Raw genomic sequence first — 25538 nt, 5'->3', positions numbered from 1 at the left:
ACATGCCCGTACGGGTGTCGGATCAGAATGGACTGAAATGAAATTCATTTCCTAAGTGCTCCCTGGGCAGAAAGAGAAGTCGCTATGTTGGCAAACTCCAGGTTTGTGAAAGAGAGGCGGGCGGGGGACAGGATGGCTGACCAGAAGAGCCCTGAGATCTCGTTTGCTTCAGTCGCTGACCCCTGCCTGCAGTCTCCAGACCCAGAAGAGGAACTTCCCAGGGAGCTTTCCACAGCCACATGACCGGGTAGCCCCCCATCTCGGCCTCCCCCCGGCGAGCGACAGACAGCGTCAAGGTCCCCAAGAAGGTGGATTCCTGACTTCACTCGGCTTTCCAGAGCTTCTGGAGCTAACACACAGTTACTCTCAAGAATAATTTCAAAAACTGGTTCTTGGCATTCAAAGGTCTGGGATGGGACAGGGGTGTCCGGAAACAGGGGGTCCCCTAATGGGCCCCGACAAGGGGGAAACCCAGCTTCGGGCAATATAGTGGCTGCGATGCTTCTGCACCACTACCCCGCCGACGCCTCGGCAATCCTCGGCGATCACTGAGGGTCTGGGAGAAGATGACAGCATTTCCCTGATCCCTGCCCTCAGGGAGCTTACTGTCCAGTACGGATTAATGTTCCTCAGGCCCGCTCCTGTGAGCTACTGGGGGGCGGGGGGAGCATCTCCAGCAGCCCGCTCCTCAGTCCACCCTCCCTCCCCGTTAGACTGTAAGCTCATTGTGGGCAGGGACTATATCTGTTTATTGTTTTACTATATACTCCCAAATGCTTAGTGCAATGCTCTGCACACAGCAAGCACTCAATAAATACATTTGACTAAATAACCAACCACGCCTGCCCCTTCTTCTCCAATAGAGCCAAAAGTTGGGGCCACTGGGAGTTGGCATCAGTGGCGATAATAGAGGTGGTCCTGGGGTAGATGCCCCTGCCCTCCTAGGAGTGACTGTGACCAAAGAGTCTAGTTGGCTGGGCTGGCCACACCGCTAAAGCTGCTGCTCCATTTTGCTCCTGGACCGCGAGGACGAGGAGTCCCCTCCCTCCCCCCAGGGCCCGCCAGCTACAAAGAAGCATGTGGCACCTGCAGCCCGGGCCATCAGCCCACAGGTCCCCCAGCATACAGGAAGCGGCAGCTGGCGGATTGGTTTTAACCTACACATCAAGCAAAAACTCCTCACTCTCGGCTTCAAGGCTGTCCATCACCTCGCTCCCTCCTACCTCACCTCCCTTCTCTCCCTCCACAGCCCAGCCCGCACCCTCCGCTCCTCTGCTGCTAACCTCCTCACTGTACCTCGTTCTCGCCCGTCCCGCCGTCGACCCCCGGCCCACGTCCTCCCCCTGGCCCGGAATGCCCTCCCTCCGCACATCCGCCAAGCTAGCTCTCTTCCTCCCTTCAAAGCCCTACTGAGAGCTCACCTCCTCCAGGAGGCCTTCCCAGACTGAGCCCCCTCTATCCTCTCCCCCTCCCAATCCCCCCCGCCCTACCTCCTTCCCCTCCCCACAGCACCTGTATATATGTTTGTACAGATCTATTTTACTGTACCTATTTACTATTCTATTTATTTTGTTAATGATGTGCATCTAGCTTTACTTCTATTTATTCTGATGACTTGACACCTGTCCACGTTTTGGTTTGTTGTCTGTCTCCCCCTTCTAGACTGTGAGCCTGTTGTTGGGTAGGGACCGTCTCTATATGTTGCCAACTTAGTGCAGTGCTCTGCACACAGTAAGCGCTCAATAAATACGATTGAACAAATGAATGAACGTGCCATGGTTGGGAAGCAGTGAGGCCTAGTGGATAAGAGCACGAGCCTGTGAGTCGGAGGACCTGAGTTCTAATCCCAGCTCCGCCACTTGTCTGCCATGTGAGCTTGGGCAAGTCTCTTCGCCTTCTCTGTGCCTCAGTTCCCTCATCTGTAAAATGGGGATTAAGATTGTGAGCCCCACGTGGGACAAATACTGTGTCCAATCTGATTATTTTGTGTCTACCCCAGAGCTTAGGCACACTGTAAGCACATAACAAACACCATTAAGAAAAAAAAAAAAAAATCCCACCGCTGGCACCACTGGCTCAAGTGAGCAGAGGGTCTACGAAGCCCTGCCCCTCTCCCCCCAGCCCTGCCCTGCTCTGCCCTGCCCCAACCCCCACCCAGCCCCAGGATTACACAGGTCTGGCACCGGGCCTGGGCTTCACCTCATACATGATGGTGTTCAGGTTCTGCTGCCCGGAACTGTGCTTGTGCTTCCCGGTTCCTTCCTTCCTCTGCTCTTTGAGGTCGGTGAGTAATTGCAACACCTGGGATGGGGGAAGAGAGAACACGGATTTCGACTGATTGCTCCATCCCTGGTACAGACTTGAGGGCGGAGCACTGAGTGTTTGGGAGACTACCATCAATCAATCAATCAATCGTATTTATTGAGCGCTTACTATGTGCAGAGCACTGTACTAAGCGCTTGGGAAGTACAAATTGGCATCACATAGAGACAGTCCCTACCCGATAGTGGGCTCACAGTCTAAAAGGGGGAGACAGAGAACAGAACCAAACATACCAACAAAATAAAATAAGTAGGATAGAAATGTACAAGTAAAATAAATAAATAAATAAACAGAGTAATAAATATGTACAACCATATATACATATATACAGGTGCTGTGGGGAAGGGGAGGAGGTAAGACGGGGATGGAGAGGGGGACGAGGGGGAGAGGAAAGAAGGGGCTCAGTCTGGGAAGGCCTCCTGGAGGAGGTGAGCTCTCAGCAGGGCCTTGAAGGGAGGAAGAGAGCTAGCTTGGCGGATGGGCAGAGGGAGGGCATTCCAGGCCCGGGGGATGACGTGGGCCGGGGGTCGATGGCGGGACAGGCGAGAGCGAGGTACAGTGAGGAGATTAGTGGTGGAGGAGCGGAGGGTGCGGGCTGGGCAGTAGAAGGAGAGAAGGGAGGTGAGGTAGGAGGGGGCGAGGTGATGGAGAGCCTTGAAGCCCAGGGTGAGGAGTTTCTGCCTGATGCGCAGATTGATCGGTAGCCATTGGAGGTTTTTGAGGAGGGGAGTGATATGTCCAGAGCGTTTCTGGACAAAGATAATCCGGGCAGCAGCATGAAGTATGGATTGAAGTGGAGAGAGACATGAGGATGGGAGATCAGGGAGAAGGCTAGTGCAGTAGTCCAGACGGGATAGGATGAGAGCTTGAATTAGCAGGGTAGCGGTTTGGATGGAGAGGAAAGGGCGGATCTTGGCAATGTTGCGGAGCTGAGACCGGCAGGTTTTGGTGACGGCTTGGATGTGAGGGGTGAATGAGAGAGCGGAGTCGAGGATGACACCAAGGTTGCGGGCTTGTGAGACGGGAAGGATGGTAGTGCCGTCAACAGAGATGGGAAAGTCAGGGAGAGGACAAGGTTTGGGAGGGAAGACAAGGAGCTCAGTCTTTGACATGTTGAGCTTTAGGTGGCGGGCGGACATCCAGATGGAGATGTCCTGAAGGCAGGAGGAGATGCGAGCCTGGAGGGAGGGGGAGAGAGCAGGGGCAGAGATGTAGATCTGGGTGTCATCAGCGTAGAGGTGATAGTTGAAGCCGTGGGAGCGAATGAGGTCACCAAGGGAGTGAGTGTAGATTGAGAACAGAAGGGGACCAAGCACTGAACCTTGGGGAACTCCCACAGTAAGAGGATGGGAGGGGGAGGAGGAGCCTGCAAAAGAGACTGAGAAAGAACGACCGGAGAGGTAAGAGGAGAACCAGGAGAGGACGGAGTCTGTGAAGCCAAGGTCAGATAACGTGTTAAGGAGAAGGGGGTGGTCCACAGTGTCAAAGGCAGCTGAGAGGTCGAGGAGGATTAGGACAGAGTATGAGCCGTTGGATTTGGCAAGCAGGAGGTCATTGGTGACCTTTGAGAGCGCAGTTTCCGTGGAAACCGCAGTTTTCTTGTTACCATGTAACAAGACAGACAGACAGACACTCTCTCTCTCTCTCTCTCTCTCTCTCTCTCTTCCTGCCCTCCAGAAACTTACCGCCTAATAGAGAGCATGGCTTTCTAAAGTATTTACAATCTAAATGAGGGAAAGGACCCATTCTGTAGAAGGATGCCTTCCAAACACAACAAACCCCTGAAAACATAAACCAGTGATAATGCAAAATTGTACACAGCAGATATTGGAGGTCCAGGGGCAGAGGGCCCAGTGGCCCCAGGGAAGGTCGCTGACGTCCCGGGACCATGTTCAAAGCACACAGTCTGACGCTGTGGGGGAAGACGGGGACAGGTGAGGGAGGCAGCGTGGGAGCACGTTGAAAAACTCACAGCCTTCATCCCTCCCATCAGGACTCTGTCCTCTACCTTTCTGAGGGTCAGTGGTAATGGCCCAGGGCCATCCTTCTGCCCAGAGAAAGCAGGCTAAATGCTCAAAGGCAGACAGCACCATAGTGCCTAGTGCCTGGAAACTCAGTTGAACTGGCCCTGCGGGGCGGGGAGAGAGAGAGGTGAGTGAGGGAGAGAGGGGAGAGGGAGAGGGGGAGGGAGAGGGAGAGGGGGAGAGAGGGGGAGGGAGAGAGAGAGAGAGAGAGAGAGAGGAGAGAGAGAATGAGAGAGAATGAGAGAGAGAGAGAGAGAGAATGAGAGAGAATGAGAGAGAATGAGAGAGAATGAATGAATGAATGAATATGAATATGGTAGGGCAGAGCCAGGCAAAGCAGGGCAGGGCAGACTTTCTCAGAGGCAGCATTAGGCTCTCCCTGGCCAAGAGCAACCCGGCACAGCTTCTTGGGCACAGCAGAAAGCCATAGGGCCCTTAGGGAAGCGGGCCAGTCCCCCGGCCACCCGCTGAGGGCCAGGAGCCATCGGGCTGGCAGGAAGGAAGGGTGTGCACCCAACGCTGCCCGTTTTGCCCCTCTGGGCCTCGGGACAAAGAACACACCTTCCTGAGCTCTGCCCAGACCTGCTGGAGCTGGGGCAAACCAGCCGAGAGGAAGAGCGATGAAAATGTCTTGCTGAAACCAGCCTTGCGTGGCCTGCCAGTCTGCCCACCCTGTGTCCACCACCACAAAGTGGAATGCACCCCTTTGGGGCTGGGTACTCTGGTGCCGACACCTGCCTGTACAAACCCTACACCGTCCAGGGGCACGGGCCCTGCTTCGCACTTACTTCGTAGTTGCTGAGCAGGGCGGCATTGGCATTCTTCCTGCAAGAAAAGCAATTGTGAGGAACGTTCAGGGACCGGCCCATCCGGCCCTGCAAGGCCCGGCCACAGGCTCTGGGCAGTCGTTTGCCAGTTCCCCCGTGTCCGGCCCCTTCCCCCCAAGCTGGGGGGGATCTCAGGCTCGCCGACCTCATCCCGACGGGCGGGAGGCCGATTTCACCCATGCCTACTCGCCACAGGCGGAGGACGGTGGCAGGTTGGGGGACCAAAAGGCCCCGTGGCGAGGGGAGAGGACGTGCAGGCTGGGGGCAGAAGTGGTCTTGGAGGTACAGGAGGAAAGGACGCCTTCCGTCGGGCAACCGCAACCCCTGGCGCCCGTGCCCGTGGGTAAACGGTTGGATGGAACCCAATCCTGGGGCCAGGATGCCTCTCGGCCCGCATGGTGGCACGCCGACGGCCAGCGAGACTCTTGTCCGCCAAGCCCCCCAACCCGGCCTCCTCTCCTTCCTCGGCAGCTCTGAGCAGGTGGCAACCGGAGGATTACTATAATACAAGGCCTTTCCTCCCAAAGACCAAATGGTAAACTACACAGATAATTTTTCTCTAGAAAACAATGATACTGCAATTTGGCTTTCCTGTGGAAGCTCACAAATTCAGGTCCAAGGGGAAACGAGGCCTCAGGGGAAAACGGCTTACACAAGTAGGAATCGGAGTCGAGCCCTCCACCGGTGAGGGGCTGTGGGTACCTACAGGGTGGGGGGGGGCAGGGGGGAGGGGGCGCCCAGACCCCTTTCAGGTCACAACAGGCAGCCCCCTCCTGGGCAAGGAAAACCAACCTCTAACCAACAGCTTTAAAGCACTCAATCATCATGCCCCTCCTACTACTCTTCTACTACAACCCAGCCCACACACTTCACTCCTCTAATGCCAACCTGTATATATGTTTGTATGTATTTACTACTCTATTTATTTATTTTACTTATACATATTTATTCTATTTTATTTTGTTAATATGTTTTGTTTTGTTGTCTGTCTCCCCCTTCTAGACTGTGAGCCCGCTGTTGGGTAGGGACCGTCTCTATATGCTGCCAACTTGTACTTCCCAAGCACTTAGTACAGTGCTCTGCACACAGTAAGTGCTCCATAAATACGATTGAATGAATGCACCTTCTCATTGTACCCCAATCTGATCAATCTTGAGGAGGACCTCTCGCCCACATCCTGCCTCTGGCCTGGATCAAACCCTGCCCCCTTCATATCCCACAGACAATGACTCCAGTCCCATACAAAGTCTTACTGAAAGCAGATCTCCTCCAATCAATCAATCAATCGTATTCATTGAGCACTTGTGTGCAGAGCACTGTACTAAGCGCTTGGGAAGTACAAGTTGGCAACATAAAGAGACGGTCCCTACCCAAACAGCAGGCTCACAGTCTAGAAGGGGGAGACAGAGAACAAAACCAAACATATTAACAAAATAAAATAAATAGAATAGATATGTACAAGTAAAATAGAGTAATAAATGTGCACAAACATATATACATATGTGTATATGTATATATACATATATACATATGTGTATATGTATATATACATATATACATATGTGTATATGTATACATGTATATATACATATATACATATGTGTATATGTATATATACATATATACATATGTGTATATGTATACAGGTATATATATCCAGGAGGCCTTCCCTGACTAAGCCCTCCTTTCTTCTCCCACTCCCTTCTGCATCACCCTGACTTACTCCCTTTATTCATTCATTCATTCAGTCGTATTTATTGAGTGCTTACTGTGTGCAGAGCACTGTACTAAGCGCTTGGGAAGTACAAGTCATTCTCCCTCCCAGCCCCACAACACTTATGTATATATCTTTAATTTTATTTCTTTATATTAATGTCTCCCTCCCCCTATAGTCTATAAGCTCGTTGTGGGCAGGCAGCTATGTGTCTGCTTATTACTGTATTGCAATCTCCCAAGCGCTCAGTACAGTGCTCGGCAAACGGTAAGCGCAACATCAATCAATCGTATTTATTGAGCGCTTACTGTGTGCAGAGTACTGTTCTAAGCACTTGGGAAGTACAAGTTGGCAACATCTAGAGACAGTCCCTACCCAACAGTGGGCTCACAGTCTAAAAGGGGGAGACAGAGAACAAAACCAAACATGCTAACAAAATAAAATAAATAGAAGAGATATGTACAAGTAAAATAAAAAAATAGAGTAATAAATATGTACAAACATATATACAGGTGCTGTGGGGAAGGGAAGGAGGTAAGATGGGGGGATGGAGAGGGGGACGAGGGGGAGAGGAAGGAAAGGGCTCAGTCTGGGAAGGCCTCCTGGAGGAGGTGAGCTCTCAGTAGGGCCTTGAAGGGAGGAAGAGAGCTGATTATCACTGTATTGTAATCTCCCAAGCGCTCAGTACAATGCTCGGCACACGGTAAACGCAACATAAATACGACTGAGTGAGTGAGTGACTGCTGGGGGGGGCCGGAGAGTCTCTCCGAGCTCTCCGAGCTCCCCGAGCCCTGGGTAGGGACTGTCTCTCTACGTTGCCAACTTGTACTTCCCAAGCGCTTAGTCCAGTGCTCTGCACACAGTAAGCGCTCAATCAATACGATTGATTGATTGATTGGTGGCCCCTGGGGTGCAGCCTGGGCTGGGGGCTCCAGGCAGGTCCGCAGGGAGGACGGGAGGGCCCTGCTGAGGCCTCTCCGGCCTCCAAGTGGGGTGGGGGCGGTGACCGCGGCCCCCCGAGGGCCCCCCCCTCGGGCCCCCCCCCCCGCCCCCGGCCCCCAGCCCAGGGCCCCCGCTTACACTTCCATCGTGTCCCCGCCGTGGGGGTCGGGGGATTCGGGGGATCCGGGCTGGATCCTCCGCGGGGCCGCTCGGGGACGCGCCGAGAGCTACGCGGGGGCGCGCGGAGCCGGCCTCAGCAAGGCCTCCCGGAAGCAGCGCCGAGCACCGCGCCGAGCACCGCGCCCCGCCCCGAACCCGTCCCCGCCCCGTCGGGGGCCTGCTCATGGGGGCCCCCAGATCGTACCGCAGTTATCCCCACTGTCGCGACTGTCCGCCCCTACCCATTTACCGGAAGGTTGGCGCTTCCAAAAACCGAAACTCCGATGGCAAAATGAAAGACTCATCAAAAATGACGCCGTTGCATTGGCCGGGAATCGAACCCGGGCCTCCCGCGTGGCAGGCGAGAATTCTACCACTGAACCACCAATGCCAACTTGTGGACGGTTTTCACGGTGACCTATTTAGCATTGATAAAATGGTGCTTATTTTTCTTATTGTCGCATTTGGGTTGGCACCTTTTATTCGTCTCTCCTTCAGGTCCACAACACTTATTGTAATAATAATAGTAATAATGGTGACATTTGTTAAGCGCTTACTATGTGCAAAGTGCTGTTCTAAGCGTTGGGGAGAGTACCGTGGCTCAGTGGAAAGAGCCCGGGCTTTGGAGTCAGAGGTCATGGGCTCAAATCCCGACTCCGCCAGTTGCCAGCTGTGTGACGTTGGGCAAGTCACTTCACTTCTCTGTGCCTCAGTGACCTCATCTGGAAAATGGGGATTAAGACTGTGAGCCCCCTCTGGGACAACCTGATCACCTTGTAACCTCCCCGGCGCTTAGAACAGTGCTTTGCACATAGTAAGTGCTTAATAAATGCCATCGTTATTGTTATTATTATTATTATTATTACAAGGTGATCCCCCCATGGGACAACCTGATCACCTTGTAACCTCCCCAGCGCTTAGAACGGTGCTTTGCATATAGTAAGCGCTTAATAAATGCCATCGTTATTATTATTACAAGGTGATCAGTTTGTCCCACGGGGGGCTCACAGTCTCAATTCCCATTTTACAGATGAGGTAACCGAGGCACAGAGAAGCTAAGTGACTTGCCCAAAGTCACACAGCTGACAACTGGTGGAGCTGGGATTTATGTACATATGCGCCATTTAGTTCTATGAATGTCTGTCTCCCCTTCTGGACCATAAGCTACTTGTGAACAGAGAACTTGTCTACCAACTCACTTAAATTGCACTCGCCCAAGCACTTAATACGGTGCGCTGCATACAGAAAGCACTCCATAAATATGATTGATTGAATCACTTATATTTTATACATTTGTCATCCTTTATCACCGACTGGTTACTGCATGTACAGAGCCGTACTGGTCTCTAACCTTTCTAGGTGCGTCTTCCGTAGCGTCATTCATTCATTCAGTCGTGTTCATTTAGCGCTTACTGTGTGCAGAGCACTGTACTAAGCTCTTGGTAGAGCACAATAGAACATAAACCGACACATTCCCTGTCCACAACGAGCTTAAAGGCAGACGGGGGAGATATAAACATAAATACATAAATTACACATATGGACGTGAGTACTGTGGAGCTGGAATGGGGATGATGAATAAAGGGAGTAAATCAGGGCGACGCAGAAGCGAGTGGGAGAAGAGGAACGGGGTGTTTAGTCAGGGAAGGCCCCCTGGAGATTCGCTTTGATTAAGGCTTTGTATGGGGGTAGAGTCATTGTCTCTGGCAGATTCAATCTAAGATTCTGTAGAAGATTCTGTCTAAGGGAGCTCAATCATTACATTTCATACAATGGCGTTTCTTTTCTATTTATGCCATTCGCTGTTCTTTATCATTCCCAAATCAGCTCCTCTGCCCCTCATGCTCCCCTCTAAGAGGTCTGATTTTCACTTTCCTAACTAAATGCTGATATTAGTGCCTTCAGGAAGACTCTGCCTGGCCTGGGGAAGTTGATGGGATAGCTCAAGGAAGAGTGAACGCACCTCTCCTGGAAAGAACCAGCTGAGAAGGCCCTTCGTTGTAAACATAAAAACAAAAGCAGTTAAACCAATTCCATCGCCATCCTCGTACAAGTATCCCCAGGGTATTACTGGGAGCTGGGGAGATCAAGGTCAAAGAGAGGCGTCCCTGCCCTCTAGGTGTTTGTGATCTAATCAAATATTGTCTCTTTAACAACTGCATCATCAGCGGGGCAGGGTCACTGGCCGGGCAGCCATCCCAAAGGCCAGGAAAAGGCCATTGTGACCCTCTGACTCTGTCGGTCCACGGCCTCGACACACTGACAGTTCAGCTGCCCCTGGCGGCATCAGGTTTCCATCTCTTCGGGGGCCAGGGTTGCCACCCTGATGGATTAGGATCAATCCATCAGAAAGAGACCAGGTTGAGATCAATTCTATAATGACAAGCGACGTGAACAGGGATAATAATAATAATAATAATGGCACTTATTAAGCGCTTACAACGTGCCAAGCACTGTTCTAAGCGCTGGGGAATTTACAAGGTGACCAGGTTGTCCCATGTGGGGCTCACAGTCTTCATCCCCATTTTACAGAGGAGGTAACTGAGGCCCAGAGAAGTGAAGTGACTTGCCCAAAGTCACACAGCTGACAAGTGGCAGGGCCGGGATTTGAACCGATGACCTCTGACTTCAAGGCCCGGGCTCTTTCCGCTGAGCCACGCTGTTTCCCATAAATACGTACAAACATATATACACAATGACGATGGCATTTATAAAGCACTTACTACGTGCAAAGCACTGTTCTAAGCCCTGGGGAGGTTACAAGGTGATCAAGTTGTCCCCCCGGGGGGCTCACAGTCCCAATCCCCATTTTCCAGATGAGGGAACTGAGGCCCAGAGAAGTGAAGTGACTTGCCCAAAGTCACACAGCTGACAATTGGCGGAGCCGGGATTTGAACCCCTGACCTCTGACTCCAAAGTCCGGGCTCTTTCTTCTGGCCGGTTATCTCACGCTCCTTCCTCCTCCCTTCACAGTCTCACATACCCGCCCCGCCCCGCCCTGCCGTGCCGTGGCATGGCATGGCATGTCCCCCGCCCCCTTCCAGGGTCCAGGCTACCGACCCACGATCTGAAACAGGGCACGGGTAACAATGGCGATGCCGAGCGTCTGTGACAATGAGATGGTATGATTCCAACCCCTCCCCCATTGGGAAGAGGTCCCCAGGCTCCTGCGGCACCAACAGTTCCAGTTGTGGAGTTAGACCGAGATGGGCATGTAGTTTTTTCCCAGAAGAAGGAGCTGGGGAACAGGGTTGGGGAAAGGCGAAGGCATTTGCCTCTGGTAGATTCTCCCCAGCGCATGCTCCGCACCAGTAAGCGCTCAGTAAATCATAATTAATAATAACAATTATGGTACTTATAAAGCACTCACTATGTGCCAAGCACTGTTCTAAGCGCTGGGGTAGATATGTTCATCAGGTTGGACACAATGTCCCTGTCCCACATGGGACTCAATCTCCATTGTACAGACGAGACAACTGAGGCCCAGAGAAGTGAAGTGCCTTGCCCAAGGTCACACAGCCGACACGGCTCGGGTCCTCCCGACTCCCAGACCCGTGCTCTAGCCCCTAGGCCACGCTGCTTTCTCACAACACGATTGTTTGATCGTGACTTCGCTCCGCAGATCTCCTCCTCCTCCTTCTCCTCCCTTTTTCCCTTGCAGATTCTCCGCCCTCTTTGTACCGCCCTCCTCTCCCGGCGGCCCGATTGGTGCAGGGCGGGCCGGGGGGCGGGCCGGGGGGCGGGCCGGGGGGCGGGCCGGGGGGCGGGCCGGGGGGCGGGCCGGGAGGAGGGGGGCGGGGCCTCGCCGCCGTCAGCCAGTTCGGGCCATGAAAGCCTCCGGGCGCCGGGACCGGGATTCCCGAAGCCCCGCGGTGACGTGCGGGTGAGGGGGGCCGGGCGGACCCTCCCTGGAAACAGCGGAGGGGGGCGGCCGGGGGTCGGGGCCGGGGGGGGGGGGCCGGGGGCCGGGGGCCGGGAATCGGGGGCCGGGAATCGGGGGCCGGGAATCGGGGGCCGGGAATCGGGACTCGCCGCCCTGAGCCACTTCCCCCTAAGGAGCGGTGAGGACCGGCAGCGGGGCGCGGGGAGAGGGACAGGGGCTGCGCGCAGAGACAGGCGGCGGAGACCGCAGGGGACAGGCGGAGGGAAGGTGGGGCAGAGGGGACGGACTGAGGGAGGGGAGGCGGCGCAGAGGGGGCAGGCGGAGGGGAGGCGGGGCGGACAGAGGGGAGGCGGCGAAGAGGGGACAGGCGGAGGGGATGCGGGGCAGAGGGGGCAGACACAGGGGAGGTGGGGCAGATGGGACGGACAGAGGGGAGGCGGCAAAGAGGGGACAGACAGAAGGGATGCGGGGCAGAGCGGGCAGACAGAGGGGATGCGGAGCAGAGGGGGCAGACAGAGGGGATGCGGGGCAGAGGGGGCAGGCAGAGGGGATGCGGGCAGACAGAGGGGAGGTGGGGCAGGGGGGACGGACAGAGGGGAGGTGGGGCAGAGGGGACGGATAGAGGGGAGGCGGCAAAGAGGGGACAGACGGAGGGGATGCGGGGCAGAGGGGGCAGACGGAGGGGAGGTGGGGCGGAGGGGACAGACGGAGGGGATGCGGGGCAGAGGGGGCAGGCGGAGGGGAGGTGGGGCAGAGGGGACAGACGGAGGGGATGCGGGGCAGAGGGGGCAGACGGAGGGGAGGTGGGGCGGAGGGGACAGACAGAGGGGTTGTGGGGCAGAGGGCTCGCACAGAGGGGAGGCGGCGCAGTGGGGGCAGACAGAGGGGATGCGGGCCAGAGGGGGCAGACAGAGGGGATGTGGGGCAGAGGGCCCACACAGAGGGGAGGCGGTGCAGAGACGGCAGGCAGAGGGGATGCGGGCCAGAGCGGGGCTGGGGCAGGGGCGGGTTTGCGGGGCCGGGGCGGGCGCAGGCCGCGGCTGTATGGCCCTATTCCCCGTTCCCCTTGCAGGTTGCCAGGACTGACGTTTGGGCACGGGCGGGAGACGGACCCTCCAAATGGCATCCGAGGTAGGTGAGCCTCGGCCCAGGGCCCTGCCGGCCCAACTCGGGCCAGTCGCGTCCACCCCGCCCTCCGTCAGACCCCTGGTCCGGCCATCCCCGCTTCGCCGATCCGGCTGGGCTTGGGTTGGGGTGAGGCGGGAGCGGGCGGGTGAGAAGGTGGGGGCGCGGCTCCGAGGCGCCCTGCGTTTCTGCCTTCCGTCATCTGAGCCACTTTCTGACCGAGAGCATCCGTGCCCGGGAGAAAGACCCCAGGCCAAGCTTCTTGCTCGTTCGCCCACCGGCCCCTAACCCCCTCCCCCGTTCCACTCGACCCTATGACCGAAGTTCAGTTTTAGGACGGACTCCTAGCCTGGACTTCCTTCAATCCTGACCCCTCTAGTGGGCCCGTCCGGCCTGCCCTCTTCCTCTGATCGATTGACCCCCGCCGGGTGACCTTGGTCACTTCCATCCCACATACTCACACTAGCCTCCGGGTTTAGCTCCTAGGTTCCCACCCCCTATCGCCAAAAGCACCGAGGACTTGTAGCCGAAGGGGTCTGTAGTAACCCTGCAGAGGTCACCTAGCGGGGCGGCGAGCGGAGGCAGAAGCCGGGCCCCGGTCAGATGTGCCGCCCGCTGGCCAACCTGCCGGCTTGGGCACCGGCTGTGACTCAAAGTCCTGCCGTCACAAACATCGGGCTCGTGGCGACCTGTCCTCCGCGACTTTAAGTTGTTTGAGGGGTGACCGCTGGCCATCGGCATGTCCTAACGACCTGCCGACCTGGACGTCGTCGGCTCCAGAAGACCCGCCCCCAGAAAAGACTTCAGGCTTTTCCTTTCCGATCACTGACCTGTCTGTGGCCCGGATCCAGAGTCCCCCAGGCCAAGTGGCCTATTCTCCCACCCACAGCACAGGATGAGTCAACTGCCGTACTGGGCAGACCCCGTCCCCAAAACGGTTCCACTGTCCGGCTCTCTACCGGGCCAGCCGTCTCTGAGTCCCTCCGTTTCTCACTGGCTGGGTTCCTGGCTCCTCACCTCCCTCCGTCCCCGCTGTGCTCCCTGTCTACTTCCCCTTCACCGGTTTTTATTAGTTCGTGGAATTTGGTGTTGGTTGCTCTTCTCTGATTTTTCTTCCCAATTCTGAGCTTGGGGCCCCACCTTTCCCCTGTCGTCTCTCCGCATCCTGAGACTCCGCCCCTCCCTGGTCACCCCAAAAAACTGGGTTCCCCAGTTGGGGAGAAGAGGCCGGTGTAGGGTCCGGCTGCTCCAGTGTCTGTTTCCACCCAGCTGACCTGAACAGGGGGTGCACAGCCCAACTCCTACTTCTATTTTTAACCCTGACTTGGTGTGAGGCCCCAAAGGCAAGTGCCTTCCCCTACTCTGGGCCTCAGTTGTTCCACCTATAAAATGGGCATAATGATAATTGCGGTTGCCCGCTGGGCATGAGGCCGGGCACGCACGTGAGTCTGCGGTTGTTTTGAGCATTGGATGAAAGGGCTATTTATAGCCTAGGAACTGGGGGGAGTGGAAGGCGGGGGATGAGCTCAGAGAAGCTGCGTGGCTTAGTGGATTGAGCACAAGCCTACGAGTCAGAAGGACGTGGGTTCTAATCCCGGCTCTGCCACTTCTGTGTGACCTTGGGCGAGTCACTCCACTTCTCTATGCCTCAGTTCCCCCATCTGGAAAATGGGGATTAAGACTCTGAGCCCCTATATGGGAGAGAGGCTGTGTCCAACCCAATTACCTTGTATCTACCCTAGTGCTTAGTACAGTTCCTGGCACATAGTAAGTTATTAACAAATACCACAATTATTATTAGCTCTGTGTGACCCATCCTGACCCCGTCCGCAGCCTGTCAGGGTTGGCTTCCCACCTAGGCTTGTTTTGGTGGTTTCAGCTCCCTCCCACAGCAAAAACACACTTCTGGGGTGGGGATGAGGGCGGTGGGGCATGTTTGCACAGGCAGCCACTCTCAGCTCAGGACCAGGTTCTGGGTTCAGCACGGCAAGCTCCCCCTGTGTCCCCAACCTGTTCCAACTTCAGGACAGGCCACAGAGGGGCAGCGGGGCAGTACAGCCCCACCGTCTGACCTCTTAAGTCAGGGCAGGGACTTGGGACACGGCAGTGTCCAACGTGAGTCGCGTTTCCCTGTGCCTCTCCGGTGCCGTAGTACCTCCAAGGGGCTCCGAGGTTTCCCCCTACACCAAGGGGAAAGAGGACATCTCCAGGGCATCACCTGCAGAGGCTCAAAAATAGCGTTCACTGCTCCCAGGGAACCCCAGCCTTCCCGTCCCTGCAGGCCGGGGCAGGTCAAACAGGTCTTGGGGGGAAGCCCTGTTATGGCTAGTGAGAGGAGGGCCTGTGAGTAGCAGGGAAAGGACGTCATCCCCCCACCACCATCACCCCTACTATGCAGGTCCCCATCCTCTGCCCTTGCCAAGTAGCTGGTCTCACTGGCAGCCGGAAGGGAGGGCCCGGCCAGAATGTGGACAGAGGGGGGAAGGGGCAACATTTGGCCCCCCACATCCGTCGGCCAAGGTTTGGCTGGGGGGCGAGGGGCCGGAGCCGTCCCCCCCGGGGCAGAGGTCAGTTTGATTCTATTTTACCTGTTCTGAGGATTGGCTGCATGGGTGGATCGGTGCTGGCTGGTGTGTGTCACTATGGTGGTGGAGGGGAGGGGGTGTCACCATCACCGTTTCGGCCAGATGATCACCTGCGATGACCACGGTCACAATGAGCCAACCTGGGAGAAGGGGATTGGGGCTCACTCTAACGGGTCCTAGGGAAACTTTTGGGGTGAACTTAGGCCCCCACCCTCACCCAGTAGCTCCCCATCCCGCTGACCCCAGGGTGCAGCGCTGGGTTAGTTTGGCCTGAGCAACAGCCAGACCCCTGGGCCCTGCCTAGTTCTGCCTGATGATGAGGGGAGGAGGGGGAGGGACCCGTCAACAGAGTGGGGGAGGGGGCGAGAGGTGGGGGGGATCCCTGGGTCCTGATTGGTCTGTTGGGCCAAGCCACCCCCAGCAGAGCTGTCCAGAGGTCAGTGGCCCAGTGTCCAGGGAGCAGCAGGCAGACAGGCCGGGGGGGGGGGGGGGGGGGGGAGGGTCAGGGAAGAAGGTGACCCCTGAGATAGGGAAACGCCCAGGGTCACAGACTCCATGTCTCTCTCTCTCTCTCTCTCTCTCTCTCTCTCTCTCTCTCTCTCTCCCCTCCCTGAGGGAGGGAGTTTGAGGGCTCAGGAGAGAAGTCACAGGGTCACATGAACTGTGACTTCTGAGGCAATTGGGTAATGCCAGCCTGAACCCCAGTCCTGACACATGGTGCAGCTGGGATGCTGACCCCATAGGAAAACAAGCACCCGCCCAGGATCTAAGAGGAAACTGGGCGGTGGGTCTAACCAAAATGAATGGAACTTGCTTCTCCCTTTTCTCTTACCTTGGGGCTGGCTGGGGTGGGACTCTGGGGCCTAGACAGCATGGGCCCGAATGGATGGACAGACTCCTCAAGATTGCTTGGGCCTTACCCACCCCCTCAGGGCCCTCTCCCTGCCACCCTGATGGGTTTTGGACATCAAAGGGTGGAGCGGAGGCTGCTCCGGTCAACCCTCTCTGGGGTTGGAAAGGGCTGTTCCCTGAAGCAGGATTAGAACTCAGGACCCCAAGCCTCGGGCCCACTGCTTAAGCTGGTCCCCATTCCGCATTCATCTCCCGTCTAGTTAGTCTCAGGGACAAGGAAAGTCGCAGGCCACCTAGCCCCCCGCGGGGCTACCGGGCCTTCACCGATGAACTGCCCCCGATCTCTGCCCTTTCTCTTGCAGGGGAACAAGCTATGGGGTGGCCGGTTTGTGGGTTCGGTCGACCCCATCATGGAGAGGTTCAACTCTTCCATCCACTACGATCGGCGCATGTGGGAGGCAGACATCCAGGGCAGCAAGGCCTACAGCAAAGGCCTGGAGAAAGCAGGACTCCTCACCGAAGCTGAGCTGGAGAAGATCCTCAGTGGCCTGGACAAGGTAGGTAGGGCAGTAGGTTGGTAGGTAGAAGATCCTCAGCAGCCTGGAGAAGGTAGGTAGGTAGTGGGGATGGAGGGGCAGGTGCCACTGGCCTGCCTTGGGGCCCAGTCGGCATTCAGTTATCCGCAAGAGTGGCAGAAGAGCTGACACCGCTAACCCGGAAGGGCAGATGATGGAAGCCAAGGCCCCAGAAGAGAGAGCTGCTGGACCTTTCTTTCTAGGAGAGAGGAAGGAGTCCGGGTCAGTGGAGCCTGGAGAAAGCCAGTGTTGCTACCTGCAGGCTGGAGAGGGAGGAAACACGGGTGACCGGGAATCCACACACTGGCTACTCCACCGCCAAGGTGGCTGCCGCTTCCCCAGCCCCTCACCTGAACGAGCTCAGGAGACGCCAGTGCTTGGGGGACCAGGAGAGGGTGTGTCTGGACAGGTCAAGTTTCCTCACTTGTGGGGGTGCCACAGGGAGTAGAGTTGTGACAGAGAGGTGGGCTGGCTGAGTCTACAGCGGGAGTGCCAGGCTTCCCCCAGGACAGAGGACACCCTCCTGGGTGGCACCGTTAGCTGGGCCACCCCCAGGGGTCGGGAGCACTAGGAGGATGATCTGAAGATTTCACAGAACACCAGTCCCCTCCATCTCCCAACCCCCGACGGGTCCCTGCCGATCCAGGTGGCGGAGGAGTGGTCTGCGGGCACGTTCAAGGTGAGCCCCAATGATGAGGACATCCATACGGCCAACGAGCGGCGGCTCAAGGTGAGAACTGCCCGCCCCCCCCCCCCCCCGCCCCTGGGCCTCCCAGGCCGTCCAAGGCTCTCCTCCCCCAGCCCCGCTGCCTGGGTCGGGGGAGTTCAGGGCCAGCTCAGCCACCAGGGAGCACAAAGGAGGGAAGGAGCCCAGCCCAGGCTGGGGCAGTGCCGCTCCCATTTCCAGCCAGGGTTGGGCAGAGCTGGGACCCTGGAGAGCTGGGGCCATGGAGACTTGGCTCAGAGCCCCTCCTCTGCTGCAGGAGCTCATCGGCGAGGCTGCTGGGAAGCTGCACACTGGGCGCAGCCGGAATGACCAGGTAGGGACCTCCCCCCATGTCCGCCCCACCAGGACGGGCCCCATCCCGACCGCCCCAGACCCCAGCCCAGCTCCCTTTGCCCCTCTAGACTAGCCATCCTCCACCCACGGCCACACCCTAGATCCAGCAGAACTACCTGGGAGGGACCCCTCAGGCTAGGTCCCGTGCCATTTTCCCCCAACTCCCTCATCCAGATACCCTCACCCCTCTAGACCAGCCATCCTCCAACCCCCATTGCCCCCTGAGTGTGGCCAGGATCGGTGAGTAGGGGCCCCTGGGCCAAGCGCCATTTCAGCTTCCTCCACCCCTCACCCCCATCACCCACCCAGTGTACCCTGGGCACAGCCAGGACTTCCAGGTAGATATCCTCGACCAGCCCCCATGCCAACCACCCTATTCCCACCTCTCTAGACTGCACATGAAAATAACAGGGTTGGCCCCTCTGGCCCAGGCCCCTGATTCCAGTTGAATAATCTCCAGCCAGTACAGGGGCAATCAATCAATCAGTGATATTGATTGAGTGCTGTGTGCAGACCACTAAACAAAATACTTGGGAAAGTACACTACAACAGAGTTGGTAGACACAATCCCTGCCCTCAAGGAGCTTCCAGTCTAGGGGCAGAAGGGCCTCTGCCATGAGATCGTGATGGGAAAGGCCTGGGGAGCAGTTCTAGGTCCCAGACAAGATCATGATGGCCCAGGCCCAGGTTGGCAGGAAGAGATCCCTGGGGCCCAGCACAGAAACGGGAGGGCCGTGGCTGCCCCCTCAGGGTGGTACCAGCTCCCTGTGGACAAACTTTGTAGGGGGAGGGGGGAGTGGTGTGAGTGTGTGTGTGCATGCATGTGTGTGTGTGTGTGTAGTGTGTAGCATGGGGATATAATGCCTGTTCATGCATGTGGCTGCAAGCACACCCTGTTATAGGCCAGGATTGTTGTAGGGCTGCACTAGCGGTTGGGTAGGGGCCCCTGAGCCTGCTCTACTCTTCCCCATACCGTGCGGCTCGGGCCGGCCCTGCAGGTGGTCACCGACCTGAGGCTCTGGATGCGCCAAGCCTGCTCCACGCTCTCCGCTCACCTGCTGGAGCTCATTCGCACCATGGTGGAGCGGGCGGCAGCGTAAGTGTTGTCCCGCTGGGGTGGGGGGAGGGGGCGGTGGTTGGGGGCAGCAGGGCTGGGAGCCATTGGGGGACTGCGGGGGGAGGGGGTAGAATTAGTGGCGGGCAAAGATCTCCGGAGCAGACGGAGTCAGGGTTGATGCCTGTTAATGATTAAGCCGGCATCAGTGCTGGGCAGAGAGGGGCAGGTGCCAACACCAGGGTCCCTGCCATTCCCCCCACCCCCCTGGGAGCCAACCTCTGGGCTGGCCGGGCCGCACCGTGGATGACAGAGGCCTGGCATGCCAGCCCTGCCACTGAGCCCCGGTGGGAACCCGATAGTCACACAATAGGTCTGAGACTCGGATCGGCCCGGCCTCCTCCCCTTCCGCCCTCTGCGTTGGCACCCTGAGCCTGGGCCAGGTGGCAGCCAGCAACCCCCACAGCTGGGTCCAGAGCTGACAGGGGTCGCAGGGAATCCTATTTGAATTCTCCTAGGGACTTCCACACCACCTGGTTTCTTCACAGCCCAGTCCTAATCCTGGCTCTGCCACTTGTCTGCTGTGTGACCTTGGGCAAGTCACTTCACTTCTCTGGGCCCTAGTAATCTCATCTGTAAACTGGGGATTGAAACTGTGAGCCCTATGTGGGACAGTGCTAAGCACTTAGTACAGTGCTCTGCACACAGTAAGCGCTCAATACGATTGATTGATTGACAGGGACTGTGTCCAACCTGATTTGCTTGTATCCACCTCAGAGCTTAGTTCGGTGCCTGGCACATAGTAAGCGCTTAACAAATACCATAATTATCATTATTTTTATTCAATTCCTTTCTGACTGGGCTAGGAGGAGAAGGAAGGGAGAGGCCCTCTTTTCCTTCTCCCTGCTCCCCCTGGCCCCCAAGCTCCAATTTGTCCTTCAGCTCTGAGTCTTTTTTCTCCCTGCCCAGTGAACAAGATGTCCTCTTCCCCGGCTATACACACCTGCAGAGAGCCCAGCCTATCCGCTGGAGCCATTGGATCCTGAGGTGAGGGGTGCTCATTTACCCGCTGCCACCCCCCCAGCCCCGGGCCCAGCTCTGGCCTGGGTGCCCCCATGGTGCTGTCTAGTCTGGTCTGGTCTGATCTGGTTGCAGGTAGCCCCTGAGCAACACCTTTCATGTCCAGTCCTCCCGAGACTGTGGTCCCAATGGGGATTCCAGAACACCCGCCCTCAGGGTGAGGGACGGATCGTCCACCAATCCCAACTCTTCCCTCCATCCCTCGTTCTCTCCCCGTGACCCCATCCGGACACCCATCCTCCGATCCGCCCCAGCCCCTCGGGGCCCTGCCACTATCTTCCCCTTTTCCCCTCCACGCTCCGGCCTAACTCGGACTTCCTTCCCCCTGCCCCGCCCACCCTAACCAGCCACGCGGTGGCCCTCACTCGAGATTCGGAGCGGCTAATGGAGCTGCGGAAGCGAGTCAATGTGCTGCCTCTGGGCAGGTGAGGAGGGGCGGAGGTGGGAGTGGGGGGACCCGAGGGAGCGGAGGAGGCCAGGGGAGCCCTGAGGGAGGCGCAGCCTGGGTCCTGGACAACCTCCTCCTCCCCTTGGTTGGGTGAGGGTAGCCAGAAAGGGAGGGGTTTGGGTAACGGGGTTCTGCGTCCCCCCCCCCCAAACTGCACAGCGGAGCGATTGCCGGAAACCCGCTGGGCGTGGATCGGGAGCTGCTGCGCAAAGGTGAGGGGCGGCCGGAGCCAAACCCCTTCCCCTATGAGCCCACCCCTATGATGCTGACCTCCACAGCCTCAGATGAGCACTGCCCACTTCCCCTCAGCGCACACCCACCTCAGTGACCTCCATGGCCTCAGCTGAGAGGTCTCCCCAAGCCTTCAAGTGGCCACGCACCCAGGACCGGCCACTGCTCTGGGCCACGAGACCCAGCCAGTCCCCAGGCAGGGTCCAGAATAAAGGGGTCCTGACCAGTTGGCCAGCTGTGGGAGCCCTGGAGTCAGCTCAGCACCTTCCCTCTCCCCTCACCCTGTTTTCCTCTCCATCAGAGCTCAGCTTTGGGGCCATCACCCTCAATAGCATGGATGCCACCAGTGAGCGTGACTTTGTAGGTGAGTCAGGCCGAGCCCCCTCTCGGGCTTCTTTGTTTACTTTGAGTGATTTGCCCAACTTCCCCACCGACGATACCCATGCAGTCCTACCCGCAGTCTCCGGCTGCCGCCCCCTCACCCCCCGCCACATTTCCTTATGTCCACATGGTCCTGCCCAACATCTTCAGCTCCCAGCACACCCTCCGTCATGCGTACGTGGTTCTGCCCGCCACCTCCATCTCTCCCCCCACTCCTCTGTGTCCACATGGCCCTGCCTGCCATCTTCCGCTCCCAGCTCCCGGGCCCCTCCCCCATCCCACATCCACGGTCCTGCCTGCCGTCTCCAGCTCTCAACCCCGCTTCACATGCCCATGCAGTCCAGGCAGGCTAGGGGCTGAGGGGTCGGCTGGAGCTGGGGAAAACAGACAGACAGACATATGTAGAACTGGATGAATTTAGGATGAGTGGGCCGGGCAGGGAGGGGGGGGGGGCCCGGGTGGGGGTGGGGACGGGGGCTCTCCCCTGACCCTGACCTGTGCCCCACTGCCCCTTGCAGCAGAGTTCCTGTTCTGGGCCTCCTTGTGCATGACACATCTGAGCAAAGTGGCCGAGGACCTGATCCTGTACGGTACCAAGGAGTTCAGCTTTGTGCAGCTGTCTGACGCCTACAGGTGCCCACTGGGGCCAGAGGTGGAGGGGGCGTGAGATGGGGACCCCGTGGGTGTCCCAACTCCAGGGCTCAACACCAACTGGCGGGGGCTTTCAGTGCCTCCCGGAGGCCCAAACCACCAGGCTCTCCGGCCCGTTGGGCTCTGTGGGACAAACAGCCGTAGACAAGTGCCCATTGGCCCAGAAGGAGGACCTGGGTTAGGGGCACCACAACGGCAAAACCCAACCTGCATAAGGAGAGTGAAGAAGGGGATGGAATGGAAGAAAAAATAGCAGGGAGAAGAGCAGGCAGGGTGGTGGGCAGGGAGCCAGTTGCCATCGTACCTTGTGCCATCCAGCCTGGCATCTCCAGCTCCCAGGCCCACGCTGGATCATGGCTGCCATGGCTGCCGGCACCCAAGGATTCCGGTGGCAGTCGAGGGTGGCGGAGATGGCCTGAGGCAGCATACTGGGCTCCCCCGGTTTGGGGGGGGCAATGGGGGTGATGCCCATCTTCCCGGGTCTCCCTGCAGCACGGGCAGCAGCCTGATGCCCCAGAAGAAGAACCCAGACAGCCTGGAGCTGATCCGCAGCAAGGCCGGTCGTGTGTTTGGCAGAGTGAGTCTCTGGGGTGAGATCACAGAGACAGGGAGAGACACCGACCCAGAGACGGCAGGGCCGGCCACAGGTTCTGTGGAGTCTGGGGCTACAGGGAGCACCTCTGGAGGCTCTGGCCTCCCCACTGGGGTTGGGCGGTGTGACAGAATAGAGACCCCATCAGGAGAGACAGAGAGACATGGGGCTCAGAGTTCCGATCGGGCTTGGGCTCGGCTCGGCACAATCCATGTCTCTGAAGCTCGGAGAGAGGCCCTAGGAGGTGCCCCCCAACATTCGCTGATCCCGGGGAGGTGACGGCTGACAACGAGCCCTGGCCTCTCAAAAGGGCTGAGGCTTGGCTCAGCCCATAATCCCCACCCTTCACAGTGCGCTGGGCTCCTGGTCACCCTCAAGGGATTGCCAAGCACCTACAACAAGGACCTACAGGTATTGGGCTGGGGCAGGCACATGACTGAGAAGCTGGGGGGGACACAACCAGGGGGAGGACACATCTGGGAAGGGAAGACGCACCTGGGGTCGGGGGGGGGGTGGGGAGCGAAACCCACACGAGAGGGAGGTGTGTACCGCATGGTAGAGTTCGGCTCCGCTTCTCCATTCCTGGTCCGGCTAGTCCGGCTGGTCCCGCCAGCTTTTCCGTCATCCTGAGCTCTTGGAAAGAGACAATACACAGAGTCAAAGCTACCACCGCTGCAGCCGCTGGGACCTCTGCAGTCCAGCACGGGACTGGGACGGATGGAAGGAGGGAGGGACGGAAAGGGAGGCAGGGAGGGAGGGAGACAGGCTGTAATGGGTCCCAGCCATCCCCAGAGGCAAGGCCGAGCTGGGCCCTCTCCCCTTCACTGTTGCTAGCTAGCGAGGAGGGTCCCCAGAATCCCCTGTCCTCTCCCCAGGAGGACAAAGAGGCCGTGTTTGATGTCTTTGACACCGTGAGCTCCGTCCTTCAGGTGGCCACAGGAGTCATTTCTACCTTGCAGGCAAGACCTTCCGCCCCTTCTGATCCCCACAACCACTCCCCCCGCCCCTGCCCCCCCCGGGTGAAAAGGGGAGCCTGCTGATGTCGGTGGTCAGGGCAGGAGTAGAAATGAGAAGGTGGGAAGTGAAAGGGGCAGAGGGGGCCTGAGGCCAGGGGAGGAGAGAATGTGGGGTGCTGGGGAAGCTCAAGTCCCTCCCAGGGGAGGGGGTCCCAGCCGCCTGGCAGGCAGCCCAGCAGGTAACCTCGTAGGCGGCCCTGAGCCAGAAGAAGGAGGCTGAGTTTCAATAGGGTTTTAGGGTTAGCCATAGTCAATTTATCAACAGTATTGATTGAGCATTTATCGGGTGCCGAGCACTGTACTAAGTACAGTTACTCAGCCAATCAATGGTTTTTATTGAGTGCTTACTGTGTGCAGAGCACTGTACTAGGGGTTTGGGAGGGTCAACCTGATCCCTGCCCTCGAAGAGCTGGCAGTTGAGCAGACAAGGAAGAAGTTCCTGGCAGGGTGCAGCAGCCCAGTGGGAACAGGTTTTTACTGTTTCCAAGGGCGGGAGACCTCTCCATGTCAGGGAGAACCAGCCGCCCCCTCCCTCCCGGCACCCCACCCCCCGGGGTGCCTGAGCTGAGCTGAGGGAAAGACCATCCTGCCTGGAGGTGGAGGCAGAGGCCTGGATTCAGTGATCTGCAGCACCTGCGCCACAAGGAGTATGCCCTGGTGGGGGGCTGGGACGGGGGATGAGGGGTGACAGAGCCTCCGGCCCCTCTGCCCACCCTCCTCCCCAGATCAATAAGGACAGCATGGAGCGAGCACTCAGCCCGGACATGCTGGCCACAGATCTGGCCTACTACCTGGTCCGCAAAGGGGTGAGTTGCTACAGGATGGCTTCCCGGGAGGGCCGCGGGAGGGTGGGCTGTGGGGAGGGGCAAGGGGGAGGCAAACGGGCCTTAAATTCTGAGCCCTGCCAACCCCCTCCCCCACCACCTGATGCCTGTGCCGCTCCTACTCAAACCAGGCTTCTCTTGGACCAGCCTTTAAAAATGCCTGAGATGTTGACTCTCAAATTATCCATACAAGTTGGCAGGTGATTTGACAGGTCATTTTCAGCTAATGACCTAGAACACCCCAGTAACACCCTGCCCCCCACCTCTGCCTCTCCCACTGCCACCCCACTCTCCGCAGTGAGATTTCTCCCAGCGGGCACCATGGCAAAAGCAAGAGGGGGCACGGGGAGGGAGAGAGCTGGGGGAAGTTGACCCCTGCCTCCTGCCCTGGCAGATGCCTTTCCGCCAAGCCCACGGGGTGTCAGGAAAAGCCGTCTACCTGGCTGAGACCAAAGGTGTCACTCTCAACCACCTGTCGCTGCAGGACCTTCAGACCATCAGGTGGGTCAGCTGCCCCCTGACCTCACCACAGGACCTTGGGAGAGGCCAGGCCAATGGGAGTGAGGGTGAAGGGTTGGGCAGAGCATGAGAGCTATAGGTCCATCCCTCTTGGCCTCCCCACCCCTCCGCAATCTGGGTCTCCCTGGGGGGTTCATTCAATCGTATTTCAGTGCTTACTGTGTGCAAAGCACTGTACTAAACATTTGGGAGAGCATAATATAACAAAGAGACATATTCCTTGTCCACAAAGAGCTTATAGTCTGGGGGTGGGGGGTTGGGGAAGGGAAACCCGAGGTCGCCCCAGCGTGTACACCTCTGGGCCACAGGCTCAGGGAGTACAGTGCCCCCCTTCACCGAGCACTCCCCTCCCCGCCCGCCCCCGGCTCCGGCAGCCCCCTGTTTGCCAGCGACGTGAGCCAGGTGTGGAACTACGCCAACAGCGTGGAGCAGTACACGGCCCTGGGGGGCACCGCCCGCAGCAGTGTGGACTGGCAGATCCAGCAGCTCCGATCGCTGCTCCAAAGACACAGGGACTAGTACCCTCATCTGGCCGGGGCACCCTCGCCAGGCCGGGGCACTCCTCCCCGCCCGCCGCCCCCCACCCCACCCCCGTCCTCTCCCCTCTACCCACCGTGTCCCCAACCCCAGCCCGGCGGCGCAGTCAGAAAATAAAGTTCAGTGAGTGACTCGTG

The 25538-nt window shown here is 58.0% G+C and overlaps 2 protein-coding genes and 1 non-coding gene across 7 annotated transcripts in view; 1 reads left to right on the top strand and 2 right to left on the bottom strand.

Moving 5' to 3' along the window:
• LOC119939182 (CGRP receptor component) overlaps positions 1 to 13555 on the bottom strand; it is a 17513-nt gene extending 3958 nt beyond the window's left edge. Inside the window, exons 1-3 of one of the 3 annotated variants that reach the window (XM_038758993.1) lie at positions 7968 to 8019; positions 5135 to 5171; positions 2200 to 2301 (exon numbers count right to left, since the gene is read on the bottom strand). In XM_038758993.1, the coding sequence (XP_038614921.1) occupies positions 2200 to 2301; positions 5135 to 5171; positions 7968 to 7975 (147 nt within the window). In that variant the 5' untranslated portion in view covers positions 7976 to 8019. Of the gene's footprint in view, positions 1 to 2199; positions 2302 to 5134; positions 5172 to 7967; positions 8020 to 13457 lie in introns of those variants that run through there. The other 2 variants (XM_038758995.1, XM_038758994.1) reach the window with 2 other exon arrangements.
• On the bottom strand, positions 8309 to 8379 carry TRNAG-GCC. Its single transcript has one exon. It is a non-coding gene; the product is annotated as a tRNA-Gly (tRNA).
• On the top strand, positions 11281 to 25538 carry ASL (argininosuccinate lyase). 3 transcript variants are annotated; one of them, XM_038758991.1, is made up of 17 exons: positions 11281 to 11299; positions 12944 to 13002; positions 16796 to 16990; positions 17655 to 17738; positions 17992 to 18048; positions 19067 to 19164; positions 20092 to 20169; positions 20550 to 20627; positions 20810 to 20862; positions 21183 to 21245; positions 21781 to 21895; positions 22406 to 22490; positions 22857 to 22916; positions 23381 to 23464; positions 24247 to 24327; positions 24740 to 24846; positions 25239 to 25538. In XM_038758991.1, exons 2-17 carry the CDS (start codon positions 12991 to 12993, stop codon positions 25381 to 25383), a joined length of 1395 nt encoding a protein of 464 aa, XP_038614919.1. In that variant the 5' UTR covers positions 11281 to 11299; positions 12944 to 12990; the 3' UTR covers positions 25384 to 25538. The 3 variants fall into 3 exon arrangements, with proteins under 3 accessions (XP_038614919.1, XP_038614918.1, XP_038614920.1); XM_038758990.1 differs by lacking the exon at positions 11281 to 11299 and adding an exon at positions 11801 to 11871; XM_038758992.1 differs by lacking the exon at positions 11281 to 11299 and adding an exon at positions 12031 to 12049.

The sequence above is a fragment of the Tachyglossus aculeatus genome, chromosome 17 (assembly GCF_015852505.1).
Source record: "Tachyglossus aculeatus isolate mTacAcu1 chromosome 17, mTacAcu1.pri, whole genome shotgun sequence".
Classification (NCBI taxonomy): Eukaryota; Metazoa; Chordata; class Mammalia; order Monotremata; family Tachyglossidae; genus Tachyglossus; species Tachyglossus aculeatus.
This window is presented reverse-complemented; position numbering and strand designations above follow the sequence as displayed.

Bases quoted from the DNA above. Each gene is read 5' to 3' on its own strand.
- ASL (XM_038758991.1), top strand. The intron at 22,917-23,380 runs GTATTGGGCTGG...TCCTCTCCCCAG, and splicing joins CCTACAACAAGGACCTACAG to GAGGACAAAGAGGCCGTGTT. The intron at 24,847-25,238 runs GTGGGTCAGCTG...CGGCTCCGGCAG, and splicing joins CAGGACCTTCAGACCATCAG to CCCCCTGTTTGCCAGCGACG.